General features: G+C 47.2%; 1 protein-coding gene across 1 annotated transcript in view; it reads left to right on the top strand.

Moving 5' to 3' along the window:
- Positions 1-14,855, top strand: part of MGLL (monoglyceride lipase) — a 135,381-nt gene that overhangs the window by 97,213 nt on the left and 23,313 nt on the right. Inside the window, exons 4-5 of the mRNA XM_030206192.1 lie at positions 7,905-8,041; positions 11,447-11,557. Of these exons, the coding sequence (XP_030062052.1) occupies positions 7,905-8,041; positions 11,447-11,557 (248 nt within the window). The remainder of the gene's footprint in view (positions 1-7,904; positions 8,042-11,446; positions 11,558-14,855) is intronic.

Genomic DNA, 14,855 nt, shown 5'->3' with positions numbered 1-14,855 from the left:
AATATCTCATTTCTCCTTCCTCGATTCCCCTACTGAGCCTTCCACTGCTGTAGCCTTACCTTCACCTTGTGCAAAAGTAGAAAATCAGTGCAGTGTGGGGCCTCCTCAGCACAGTCCACATTCCCTCACTGCCACATCCTGCTGGTTCTGATGACTTCCCGACCGACCGTCAGAGGAGGTGAGACCTGGCAGGGCCTGGCGCCAGAGCCAGTGCAACATGGTAAGCATTGTATGGCAGCTCTGTTCCTGCCTGGTGCCTCTCCAAACTTCAGCACCCTGTTTACCATGTGGCACCAGAATTCCAGCACTGATTCTAAGAGAGTTGGAAAAAGAAGAAAAAAATCTTCACTTTATGCACTACTGTCTTATGAAAATTAGATCTGCCCTTCTGCATCTTGCTGCAGCTCTATGAAAAGGCAGCTCTGGAATGGCAGAGCAGCAAAGTTTGATCAGCAACTGTGAAAAGGAGAGTTAAACGTTGCTTTTTCTGCTCCCAGAATATGTCTCAGGCTTTCATGCAGTTCAGATTAGAAAATTCTGAGATCTCTCCTTTACAGAATTTGAAAATGAAGGGAAGAAGCAGCCAGTGTTCTGCGGTGCTTTTGATGTGTAGTATAACCTGAAATCTGAAAGTCTCTTTGCAGAGCCCGAAGAGACAACTGCTACTGCTTAATGGATTCATTGCTTTTACATGTAACCTTTGTTATTTGCAGAGAGAACATAAAAATACCCTGTGACTGAGGTTAGAAATATGAAAGCAAAATACATCCCAGGTAGCTTTAGGCCTTTCTAGACTCTTAAAATGGGGCTTTTCCGACCTCATTTCTGTACTAGGTAATAAAACACAGAGAATAAAGTTCATAATAGGCAGTAAAGTACATCATAACAGCATCAGCATTTCTAGCAGAGGTTTAAGCCCAAGTAACTTTGTAGTAGACTTTGAGGTGCATTTTCAATATGATACCCAAATGGCAAAATAGTAACATAGTAAATGACGGCAGATAAAGACCTGAACGGTCCGGTCCATACAGTCTGCCCAACAAGATAAACTCATTTTACATGGTATGTGATTTTTATATGTATACCTGAGTTTGATTTGTCCCTGCCTTTCTAAGGGTGCACAGACTGTAGAAGTCTCTTGTACTAAAAGTTCTGAAGATTCTGGAATCCTAAAGAGTTACAAGATTGTGGAATCCCAATCAATAGCAACATTCCACATAGAACTCCAAAGAGTAACATAGTAAATGACGGCACATAGAGACCTGAACGGTCCATCCAGTCTGCCCAACAAGATAAACTCATTTTACATGGTATGTGATACTTTATAGCAGTTTGATTTGTCCTTGCCATTCTGAGGGCACAGACCGTAGAAGTCTGCCCAGCACTGTTCTTGTACTAAAAGTTCTGAAGATTCTGGAATCCTAAAGAGTTACAAGATTGTGGAATCCTAATCAGTAGCAACATTCCATGTAGAACTCCAAAGAGTAACATAGAAGGGCATAATCAAACGTCGCCGGCGGCGCTACAGCTGGCCGGAACCGTATTATCAAAAAAGATGGTTTAGCCCGGCCAAATGCCTTGGAGTTTGCCAGGTTTGAGATGGCCGGGTTTGTTTTTCAGCGATAATGGAAAGTTATGTCGGCCATCTCAAACCCCGGCCAAATTCAAGGCATTTGGCCGTGGGAGGAGCCAGCATTTTTAGTGCACTGGCCCCCCTGACATGCCAGGACACCAACCAGCCACCCTAGGGGCCACCGCAGTGGACTTCAGAAAAGCTCCCACGTGCATAGCTCCCTTACTTTGGGAGCTGAGCCCCCCCAAAACCCACTACCCACAAATGTACTGCACCCACTAAATTTGCTCCAGGGACCTGCATACAGCCTCTAGGACTTATTGCTGCTGTATAACTTTGACACACCAGTTCACACCTGAAGACTAATCTCTCTGGAAAAAGTCCTTTCTTGAAATAAGCACGTTTACTCACAGTTAACTGCAGATCAGAGGTTGTGCCCCACTGGCAAAGAGTCCCCTGGTACCAAGATTAGCAGTAGGTCTGAGCTGGCACAATGGTGTACAATGCCCTCTTTCAGCACCATTCAAGGTAAGAACTACGTTCTGTAACGTGGTTAACACAGGAAAGGGAACTAAAACTGGCTTTAAAAATGGCCACTACCGCATGGACTACAACAGGAAACAAAACAGGGCACACTCTGACCCAGTTAGCAGGGGGGAAAAGCATCATAGGAGTAGAGCCCAGTACCCCACACCCACCACAATGCATTGCTAATATGACTGTGCAGGGCACCTATCAGAAAAGGTGTCACACTCACCCGAGAGCCACATCGCAACCAGGGAAAGGCTGTCGGAGGATAGAACACATTCTGCTGTCATGGAGGTGGGTACGGCATTTGAGGCTGGCATACAGGCTGGCAAAAAAGGTTTTTAGTTTTATTTTTTTAGTATGGAAGGGGGTTGGTGACCACTTGGGGAGTATGGGGAGGTCATCCCCCATTCCCTCCAGTGGTCATCTGGTCAGTTGGGGCACCTTTTTGAGGCTTGGTCATGAAAATAAAAGGACCAAATAAACCCGGCGAAATACTGCTTAACGCCGCTTTTTTTTCCATTATCGGCGAAAGCCGGCCATCTGGTAGCCACGCCCATGCCCGACTTCGCTAATCTACTGACACGCCCCCTTGACCTTTCACCGGCGATGCGACGGGAAAGCGGCGATGCTGTCAAAAATGCCGCTTTCGATTATACCAATTTCGCCACTTTTAAGAAATCATCGGCCATCTCCCGATTTGTGTCGGAAGATGGCCAGCGATCACTTTCGATTATAAGCTGGATAGTAACATAGTAAATGACGACACATAAAGACCTGAACGGTCCATCCAGTCTGCCCAACAAGATAATCATTTTACATGGTATGTGATACTTTATACCTGAGATTGATTTGTCCTTGTCATTCTCAGGGCACAGACCATAGAAGTCTGCCCAGCACTGTTCTTGAAATAAACGTTTATTGTAAAACATTTAAAAACTGAAGAAAAAAAAAACGTTTTCCGAAATTTGAAAATACACTAAAAAAAACATTTTGAAAGGGAACATACTGAAAACTTCGTAGACGTCCAGAGATAAATGTTTCCGCCAATCGAAAATATACTGCACAAAACATGCAATGGCAGTACCGGTCCCCACATCAAAAAAAATATCTGCGCCAAAGGCAGTACATTCCCTCCACGTGCAGAGCCTACACACGGAGGAAATGTCCCTCAGTGGCCACAGACGTGTCTCTGTGCAGGGAGCCAAATTACAGCGTTGCTGAGTCAGGGCTCCTGAGGCGCAGGAAACCGCCACCTGCCCACACATCATGTCTCTGTGAGGGCATGGAGAACAATCAGAGCCACCCTGGCAAGGTGAGTGTGGAGCATTGCCCCCCCCCTTGGATCACAGCAGCAGCACCACCATGCATAGACAGGGTCACATGCACCAAGGTCACTTTGCTACTACAATACATGTTATTGCTTTTCATAAGAATGAAAAAAACATTACTGCAGTCAGAATGTACAGCATATGTAATGACCAGTGGCATAGCTACTATGGGGCCACGGGGGCCTGGGCCCCCATAGATTTGGCCCTGGACCCCCCTGCCGACGACCCTCTCAACCCCCCTCCCGCTGCCAACCCGCCGTCGCCGTCTGCTACCTTTGCTGGCGGGGGAACCCAACCCCCGCCAGCCGAAGTCTTCTTCCTTCGTTTTGTTTCTGAGTCTGACATCCTGCACGTACAACATGCAGGATGTCAGACTCACAGAAACAGAACGAAGCCTTGCAGATCCCCCGCCAGCAAAGGTAGCAGATGGCGACGGTGAGTTGATGGCGGGAGGGGGTTGAGAGGGTTGTCAGCGGGGGGGGGGGGGGGGGGGGGGTCAAAGTTGTTGGTGTTGCTGGCGGCAGTGGGGGTTATCGGCAATGCCGGCAGGGGGGGGTGGGCAGCGCCGGGGGAGGAGCTAAAATGTGCCCCCTCACCTCGGGCTCTGGACCTCCCCTCCTGCCAAAGTCTGGCTATGCCCCTGGTGATGACAAGTAATTATGAGGCTCCAATACCCATGCACAGCTTAAATGAGGGACTGCACGTATCTGAACTCCTTCCCCCACTGCATCCTGGCCCACGCCTGCATACTGACGGGAATGTTGGCAGCAGTTCACTAAAGTACATTGAGACACCCAAAAGCACACCTGCTTCACCCCACTGCCCATTCCCACCTCTCAGCAACAGTGCACACACTCCACAGAAAGGCCACCATGCTACCCTCTGACCCCATGGCCACCTCAGCTCAGACAGCACCTGTGCCTATGTAATGCATACCTACTCCCTCAGCCCCCCCCCCCCCCCACATGCCTGTTGCCATCTGTCACAGGCTATATGAGGAGCGTTCTACAACATGTATGTGACGCCAACAAGATCCATCACTTGAACTTTATCTCCACTAACTTGTGTTCTGCAGACACAGCCGAGTACCCCGGGACCTTGAGTTTGATCCAGAGCCAGTGCATGAGGGAACATCTCAGGGCCTGATGTAAGAAGCATAGACCCAGCACCCCTATAAAAGCTCTGTCTCCTATCAAGGCCTGAGTATGCAGCTACCTTCCTTACAGTGTACTCACAACCCCCATATCTACTAGAATGCGTTGCTGCCAACCCCCAACCTATGAGATGGCATGGAAACAAAAGTGGGGGGGGAGCCTTTTGGACAGCATCCTCCAGCAAGCAAGGAAAAACTGCCCAGCATGGCCAACACACCTATCTAGCACATTTCAACCACTATAGTAGGGGAAATGAAATGGCAACCCCAAACACCCCCGTCCACTGCAGTTAGCCCTAACCTCGACACCAAACATGTAACTGGCAAAGGAGTGTTCAAGTAGGTCAGTACACTGACCATAGAGGGCCCTCACACCATTATTTGCCCCCAAATGGATGGTCTCTCATGACCCCTAACCTACACAATATTGTCAGCTCCAAAGGTCGGCATGCTGCCCTATAAGACATCCCTCAAGGCCCAAGCTGGGGACCTCTGAAATCTCCACATTATAGTGGGCCCTCAACCACCCCTTATGGAAGCTTTTACCTATATGTACACTTCCCCTCCCCCCCAGGTCCCCGCAAAGTATGGCCATGAGTGATGTTCAGCCACTGTCATCAGTCAGGGCCCTACAATAGCTAGCATAAGTACCCCACAGATAGATGCCCCCAAACCTAGGTTTCCCACCTAAACGTCTGGGAGCTACCTTTATCCTGGGGGTCCCAGCAGAGATGGCCAGAAGGATGGGTGGTTCCGACAGGGTCCCTAGCCAGCTGTAGATCACGTAGGCATGAGGATGCACACACACCCACATCCCTGACAAAAACTGTAACAATGGCCCCATCCGTCTAACAGTGCAGTGCCCTACTACCTCCCAGTCAGTACCTGCTCACCCAGGGCCCTCCAGCAGCACTAGAAACCATCCTGCTTGCCCAAAGCCAGACACCCCTCTCAGCTGAGAAACAACTGTGTTATCATTGTCTCCATGGTTCCCTGCTATGTCATCTTGTTGGTGCCACACCTCAAACATGTCCCCCAGGTAACAACAACTGCCCCCAGTTGTCACAGTCTCTGCCTCCTGACAGCCAGAACAAAAGCCATGCAGGATCTGTTGATCTCAATTGCAAACATTTTACATACACAGGGCATCCTCCAGCTGCGGAACATTGTACCCAGGACCAGCCTGGCCCGGATGATGGTGCACAGCAACAAAATGGACCAGAGCAGCCTGCCCAGGACCAACCTGGCCCAGATACAGCATGGGAGAAAATAGTATTGGACCCAGGGCCCTGGGAGGTGGCAGTCACTCATAGCTGGAGGCTGAGGAGAGGGAGGACCCCTGTAGGGACATGCCCCCACTGGAGGGGGAAGAAGAGGCACAGGAACAGCCTCCCCCCCCCCACCTACACTGGAAGGCAGAGCTGCAGAGAGCTGCACTGAAACATCTGCCACACCTGCTGGTGGGTCCACCCAACCAGACCCCAACTCCAGCTCCTTCAGCAAGTCTCAGCCATGCACAGATTGTTACCGAGCTCCACCCTCAACAAAGGCAATGGACTATCCCCACTGTTTTTAGAGTAATGTCTAAATGTTTAGAAATACAGTGTTTAAATGTTTTGGCATGCAAAGGTCTGCGTCTCCACTTTGTACAAAATGTGTTGATAATCTGATACGCAAGGCTAACAGGTACTGTGATGCCAACATTACTAGGGAAGCCCTGGGAAAGTGAGGCTGCAGAACCAGGGGCGGGAGTGAGAGGGAGGGGTTATAGACAAGGAGAGAAGTGTCCAAAGGGTCCTTCGAAAAGGACAGGAATCTAAACTGCAACGTAAGAAGGACCTATGTGACTCACCTGCCCACCCCTACCCACGAGATCCCAGCCCACACCCGAAACCATCATGCTGTGCCTCTAGTAGCCCAAAATTAGGTGACGGCAAATGTCGTAGGGTCTACCACATCCTGCGATACCAGTTGAACTAAGGTTGTCCACCACAGCACTTGACACGAGTGTCGTAGCTCTCCTTTGGGAGGGAAGGGGGAGAACCGCAGGCTTGCAGTCTCTCTTACCACTCCCAGCTCATGGCTGCAGGGCTTCTGGGAGTGGGGCATTTCCTGAGAGGAGTCAAGAGGCCAGATATTGGCTTGCCAGGTCCTGGGGGGCATGCCGGCCCTTCAGTTGGCAAAGAGATGGGTAAGACAACTGTCTCGTTGCCAGATCAGTGCAGCCGTATTACCACATGCTAACTGATTAGTGCAGGATTAGCATGTGGGCCCTTAGCGTCTACAAGACAGGTAGCAGAAAGGGCTCACGCGCAAAATTTTGGTAATGGCCTTGCGTTAATGGCAACATTAGCTAAAGGATAATGCCACTTTCTACTGCAGCTTTGTAAAAGGGCCTCTTTATTGGTTGCTTCTTTCTTAATGCATTATCACTTTAACGTACAGAAATACCAGTGTTAAACTTCTAACATGGTAGGCCTCAGAAAGAACTAAGAAATGAAACGCCAAAGAGATTTGCTATTCAAAAACAGCTGAGCATCTAAGTTAGGCACCTAACTTCTGCCAAACTTAGGAACCAAAGATCTGCCTTTTGAAATTCGATCAGAACCAGATTTTTGGTCCTTTCAGAAAAAAACTAGTAACTTATTTGTTTACATCTGCTTATAATGTTAGCTAACATTGTGCTGTATGTCTTGTTTAATTCTATGAATGTTATATGCTATTACTTGCTCAGAAATGTAAAGATGAGCCTTGGGGGGGGGGGGGGGGGGGGAAGTTATCAACGTGGGCTACTGTTAAGCTAGGTTATGCAATGATGAGACTGTGTGTTACAATAATCCAACTATTGGTAAAATAACTCAATATAACAGTATCCCACATTGATAACTCCCCCCCCCCCCCCTTAAATGAAATGAAAAGGAAACCAAGTTTTCAGCTGAAAATTCACCTCTATTTTGGAACCTAAGACTTGGAATCCTAAACTTAGGCCTGCAATTCATTTTCTGACATTTTGAAGCCTAAGTTGGGTGACTAGTGTTGGAAATTAGTACTAGGCTTCTATCTTTCCATCCTACATCTCTGCCCTGTAGCTCCCCAGTTTAGGTATCTACATTCAGAAGCCTAATGATACTAAAATTAGACCCTCGTCAAAAGAGTCAATAGAAACCCAACTTTCAAAGTTAGATTCCTGAACCCTTTTTAAATTGGCCTAGTCATACCAGCCAGAAACAGGATAGTTTCAACCAAAGGTTGCAGTGTGTGCACTTTTGTAGTAATTAAGCTTTCTGAATTCAGGCGAACTGTGTCTGTCTTTCCTCAGTCGGTCATGGGCAGAGTGAAGGGGAGCGTATGGTTGTTTCCGATTTTCAAGTTTTTATCCGGGACAGTCTGCAGCACATCGATCTTATGAAGCAAGAACATCCAGGGTTACCGATTTTTATCTTTGGACACTCAATGGTGAGTAATCCAAGCAGTTGAACTTTGCTTAGGCAAGTTAGTTTTAAGAAGAATTTTAACGTTCTTCTCTTTCAGTGTAAATTGTATTCCATTTTCTGACTCTTTTCAGTTGCCTGTCTCCTTCAGAGAGTAGATACCTCCAAGCTGTCAACACAGATCACCATACAGCTCAATAATTATTTCTTTCTATCTGCTTTCTAAGTATAATTTACCTTCAAAATTCTCTCCTTCTTCCATTGGGAGACAGAATTACCATTTACCAAGCTTTGTACACAAATGATTTTTATTTACTGAGCAATTCAGACCAAGTATGGAAAAAAATAAGCCTACAACCTGGACCTTGCAGCCACTCAAGATTTTTACTCCACCATTTCAGCTTTCTGCACTTTTTGTAACCTTTGCTGAAAGTTGTCTTCATTTTCCTAAGATATAAGGGTGGGGTAACATCTTTGGGATAGATAGCAGAGGTGAGCATTTTGTTAATTATTAATCGCAATTAATAATTAACCTCCATCCTTCCCCTGCCCACATGCATGGTCAGTCTGCTTTCTCTTTCTTCCCTTCCCTTCCTTCCCAACCCAACCCGCTTTACCTTTGCAGAAATCTTCACCCTGCAGTGCCAGTGGCAGTGGTATGGAAAGGCTGCCTGCAGCCTGCACCAGGCCTTTCCCTTTGACCCGTCCTACCCCTTCTGATGCAACTTCTGCAAAAGTAAACTGGGTTGGGTTGGGAGGGAATGGAAGGGGAGAGAGAGAGCCACTGGAAGTCAGGAGAGGAGGGAGAGATGCCGGACCGACTGTGTGTGAATGCGAGGGAAGGAGGGTATTGAAAGAGAACCTTCAAACATGCTGCAGTTACTTCACACCTTAGAAAGCCTTCACTAGACCCTACCTGCCCTTCCAACTATCACCCCATCTCCCTCCTCCCTTTCTTATCTAAGCTACTTGAATGTGATGGTCACTGCCATTGGCTTGACTTTCTTTCATCTCAAGCTATTCTTGATTCACTGCAGTCTGGTTTTCATCCTCTACATTCGACAGAAGCAGCCCTTGCTAAAGTCTTCAGTGACCAGTTTCTGGTCAGATCCAGGTGCCTCTACTCAATTCTTATCCTTCTCGATTTATCTGCTGCTTTTGACAGTGTTGACCACCACCTACTCCTTGATACACTGTTATCAGTTGGTTTTCGGGGCTCTGTTCTGAATTGGTTTTCTTCTTATCTCTCCCATCGCACTTTTGGTGTATGATCTAGTGGATCCTCCTCCACTGCCACTATCGGTCTTATTCCCTTGGTGCTTTGATCTCCCATGGTTTTCAATATCATCTTTATGCTAATGACTCCTAGATCTTCCTTTCCATACCAGAAATTGCAGTAGGAATCCAGGCCCAAGTCTCAGCCTGTTTGTCCAACATTGCTGCCTGGATATCTCACCACCATCTGAAACTGAACATGGCTAAAACTGAACTACTTATCTTCCCCCCCTAAACCCACTTCTCCCCTTCCCCCAATTCCTCCATTTCTGTGGATAACACTCTCATTCTCCGTGTCTCATCAGCTCAAAACTTTGGGGTCATCTTTGACGACTCTCTCTCTTTCTCCACACATATCCAACAGACTGCTAAAATATATCGCTTCTTTCTCTATAGCATCTTCAAAATTTGTCCCTTCCTTTCTGAACACACTACCAAAATCCTTATCCACATTCTCATTACCTCAAACTTAAATTACTGCAACTTGCTTCCCACAGGTCTCCCACTAAAACATCTCTCCCCTTCAATCTATTCAAAATTCTACTGCATGACTTCCGCCAATGTCAATACACTCACATAATCCCTCTCTTCAAGTCATTTCATTGGCTCCCTATCCACTTCAGTAGACAGTTCAAACTCCTCTTACTGACTTACAAGTGCATTCATTCTGCAGCTCCTCATTATCTCTCCCTTTTTCTCCACCACCTACCTCAGGAGGGCATTCCAGGCATCAACCACCCTCTCCGTGAAAAAGAATTTTCTGACATTACTCCTAAGTCTACAGCCCCACAACCTTAATTCATGTCCTCTAATTTTACCATTTTCCCTTCTCTGGAAAATATTTGTTTGTATATTAATACCTTTCAAGTATTTAAAAATCTGTATCATATGTCTCCTGTCCCTCCTCGCCTCTAGGGTATACATATTCAGGTCTTCCAGTCTCTTCTCATAGATCTTTTGGAGCAAGCCCCATGCCATTTTTGTCACTTTCCTCTAGACTGCTTCAAGTCTTCTTACATCTTTAGCAAGATACGGCCTCCAAAACTGAACACAATACTCCAAGTAGGGCCTCACCAACGACTCGTACAGGGGCATCAACACCTCCTTTCTTCTGCTGGTTACACCTCTCTCTGTACAGTCTAGCATCCTTCTGGTTATGGCCACTGCCTCGTCACACTGTTTGGTCAGATACTATCACCTCAAGGTCCCTCTCCCTATGTATGTAGTACTAAATATTTCCATGTGGGGATTTACAGCTGCTCCCTGACACATATAGGGTTTTTTTAATGCTTGTTTTTGCCAGTCCTGAACAGAAGGGACTAAGAAAGGTCTCCTCAATTGTCCATTGTTTATTTCTCTCTCCAAACTGAACATGAATAAAGATTGCAGCGTCTATATTTCAATGGCGGCATTTACATTTATTGATTTGCAAAATGGCTGACAAGCGAACGTAAATGCCGCAATACCAACATATATATGTAGGTGGCAGCACATTAGTCTTAGTCTCACACACACACACAAGGAGTGACACAGGCTGTACATACTGCAGTAGGACATGTTTGTCCACTCCTACCCTAGCTGAGATAATATTTAATCATCTCTCTCGCTTCATGTGCAACTTTCTTTAAATTAGTCACCTTATTTTCTAACTCCTTATTCTCTTTCCTATCTATATGTTCCATCTTTGCTTATACCCTACACTGTCAATTAAAATGTTCTATTACGTATTGCGTTGACATTGTAAGTAGTATTCTATGCTATACTTTGTATTGTTATTTGAATATTTTTACTGCTGTAATTATTTCTTATGTTTGATTTATTCTTATTGTGTGCCACCTTGAGTGAATTCTTTCAAAAAGGAGGTAAATAAATCCTAATAAATAAATACACACATTTAAATTGCCGCATTTCCTCTGTTGATTTCTTCCATGTGCATCTTTGGAAAATGCTACTCCCACTGCACATGCCAGCAAATATCCATGGCTGTCCTACAAAATGCTCTGCATTGGCAGAACCTTTTCTAAAATACGATCAGAACTGGCCCCACCTGGATGTCGCTACGTTGTGTTATAAAATGAGGCTCATAGACTATGATGTCTGTATAAAACTGAAGTCTCGTCTTCTCATTAGCCACATCTGTTGTGTTTTGTTGCAGGGAGGTGCCATATCAATCCTCACTGTGTCTGAGAGACCAAGCGACTTTGCAGGGCTGGTTCTGATATCGCCACTGGTTCTGCCTAACCCACAGACAGCAACATCTTTCAAGGTAATAGTGAGAAGTTCAGAAATATTGTTATGATTTTCAGATGCCTGTTTAGAGAATCCACTTCTTTAAGGAGAACATGTGGATTGTGTGCAGCAGTGGTGATCCTTGGTCGGCTGCCACCTGGGGCGGATCGCCACTGCGCGCACACACACCCCCCCCCCCCACCGGGTGCAGCGGCATCCATTCCCCCCCCCCCCCCCCGGGTGCATTCTTACCTGCTGGGAGCAGCCGCGCAGCTGTCAGTTCCAGCGGAGCCAACAGCCACGCGGCTGCTTTCTTCACCCCTCCAGCGGCATGCACCCGGAGCGGACCACCCCCACCGCCCGCCCTTGGTATGCCACTGGTGTGGCTGTGAAACCATCAGCGTAAGAATTACCCAAATACTTTACACAGGAGCTTCCAGGACTGCAGTGGTTTCAAAGAGAATATATTTGGATGATTCTTGCACTGAGCCAGTAGAAGACAAGACAACCGGTTTTCTTCAGTATTGGTGTGGCTGCTAAATTCACAGAAAGACATGTGAAAACTGTTATTTCCCAACTGTTCGGGAGTCTACATTTTAAAGGAAGGGGGCATGAAAGCATGAGCTAGGAGGTTGTGTGGTGCTCCACTATCTATGACAAAAAATTGATTTAAATTAGATGAACAGTTCAAAAGTTACCATGGGGGGGGGGGGGGGGGGGGGGGGGGGGGGGGGGGGGTAACATTTACAGGATAGAGAGACCTTACAGTATGTTTCATATTCAAAGGTATGTATCCAGATAAATGCCATAGTTAGTCCTGTTCATGCATATTCAGTAGCACTGTCCGGATAGTTCTGCTGAATGTCCTTATGGACCTTTTTGTCACTATTCGAAACAGGGGCGTAGCTAGGTGGGGCCACGGGGGCATGGGCCCCCACAGATTTAGCCCTGGCCCCTGCCGCCAACCCTTATCCGCCACTTTCGATCCACCCTCCCCCCGCCGCCACCAACCCTCCTTCGCTGCTGCATGGTAGACCCCTGCCAGCCGAAGTCGTCTTCAGCGCCAGTCTCCGGCGCCTTCGCTGATTTGTTTCTGTGAGTACTGACTCCTGACGTGCAGGACATCAGGAGTCAGGACTGACAGAAACAGATCAGCGAAAACACCAGAGACCGGCGCTGAAGAAGACTTCGGCTGGCCGGGGTTTGAGACCAGCAAAGGTACCAGGCGGCGGCAGGGGAGGGGCGGTAGCGGTGGGAGGGGGGATCAAAGTGGCACGGGGAGGGGGGGATTGGCGGCAGCGGGGGAGTCAGTGGCTGGAGGAGGCGGGCTAAACTGTGCCACCCCACCTCGGGCTCTGGACCCCCCTCCCGCCCGAGGTCTGACTAAGCCCCTGATCCGAATAGTTCTGCTGAATGTCCTTATGGATCAAATCAGTACTTTGTGGATAATTCTGCTGAATGTCCTTACGGATCAAATTTAGTTCTGCTGAATGTTCTTATGGACCTTTTCGGCACTATCCGGATAGTTCTGCTGAACGTCCTTATGGATCGCATTTAGTTCTGCTGAATATCCTTATGGATCTTGTCAGAACTTTGCAGATTGAGCCAGGGCAGTGCGTGGGTGAGATTAGGGCAGACCTGTCAGTTATCCGGAGAGCAGTGATATTCAGACTGCTAGCTGGGGAACTAATCAGATAAAAGTTAAGATGGAAAAATAGCGGTTGGAATATTGCTGCTGTCTCACCACTCTCCCCCTGATGGCAGGTGATGCTGAATATGTGAAAAATTTAAACATGCTGAGTTTATATATTAACCTCAATGATCTTATAAGGCCGATTTCCTTACAAGCAATTAATCTGCGAACAGAAACACAAGCCAGTAAAGCTGTTATTACCTGCTCTCACAGCCATAATCCTCCAACCAAGGCCTCCTTAGTGGGCTGCTGGGCCCAGTGTGAATTGGTTGAGATGGACCCCCCCCCCCCCCCCCCCCAGTTCTACAGTTCCTCTTCTCCACTGCATGAGTGGTCACCAATGCAGGTCTAGCAACTGAAGGGGAGATTATTATTAGAGGCTGCCTGGGCTCCCCTGTGATGTTAGCTTAGCTGCTGGATTGTTAGTAACAAAGATAAAAACACATTCAGCTAACAGAAGCATATCCGAAACCAAGAAACGACAGAGAAGAAACTGGTTAGCAGGGATGAGCCCTGAACAACTTGTTCATTTCACTTGTTTTTGGTGTATTTTCATGTCATTTGTTATTTATTTATTTATTTATTTGTTTGTTTCTTTAAAATGAAACATGGAAAAAAAAAACTGAAAAACAAAACAAAAGATAAAAAAGTCTGCTTCCCCCCCCCCCCCCCACCAACTGCTGCTGCAGCCACTGCATTTAAATGCCTTGAAATCTCCCCCTTCCCCCACCTCCCTTGTACCCCTTCCTACTCCCACAAACCCCTCTCTTACTTTGCATAATGATCTTTGAACACCACCATTGCCCCACTCTTTCTCTTTAGCAAAAGGTCACCAACCCTCAGGTTACTGATAGGTCCCCTTTTATTTCAAACAATTAAAGATCCCTGTAGGTTACGGCCCTTCGGCTTGGAGAAGAGAAGGCTAAAATATTATGAGTAAGTGACATAGAGGGGCATAATTGAACGAAAACGCCTATCTCCATGGGCGTTTATCTCCGAGAAGGGGTCAGTGAAGGGGCGGACCGAACCGTATTTTCGAAAAAAATAGACGCCCATGTTTTATTCAACAATGTGTGAGCTGGGCGTTTTTGTTTTTCAGCGATAATAGAAAATGAAAGCGCCCAGCTCAAAAACGAATAAATCCAAGACATTTATTCGTGGGAGGGGCCAGGATTCGTAGTGCACTGGTCCCCCTCACATGCCAGGACACCAACCGGGCACCCTAGGGGGCACTTTTACAAAAACAAAAAAAAAGGTCAAAGAGCTCCCAGGTGCATAGCACCCTTCCCTTGTGTGTTGAGCCCCCCAAATCCCCCTCAAAACCCACTGCCCACAAGTCTACACCATTACTATAGCCCTAAGGGGTGAAGGGGGGCACCTACATGTGGGTACAGTGGGTTTGGGGGGGTTGGACGACTAATAAGCATTAAGCAGCACAATTGTAACAGGTAGGGGGGGATGGGCCTGGGTCCACCTGCCTGAAGTCCACTGCACCCCCTAACAACTCCTCCAGTGACCTGCATACTGCTGCCAGGGAGCTGGGTATGACATTTGAGGGTGAAAATAAAAATGTGTGAAACATCATTTTTTTGTGGTGGGAGGGGGTTAGTGACCACTGGGGGAGTCAGGGGAGGTCATCCCC

The sequence above is a fragment of the Microcaecilia unicolor genome, chromosome 6, assembly GCF_901765095.1.
Source record: "Microcaecilia unicolor chromosome 6, aMicUni1.1, whole genome shotgun sequence".
NCBI classification, from domain to species: domain Eukaryota; kingdom Metazoa; phylum Chordata; class Amphibia; order Gymnophiona; family Siphonopidae; genus Microcaecilia; species Microcaecilia unicolor.
This window is presented reverse-complemented; position numbering and strand designations above follow the sequence as displayed.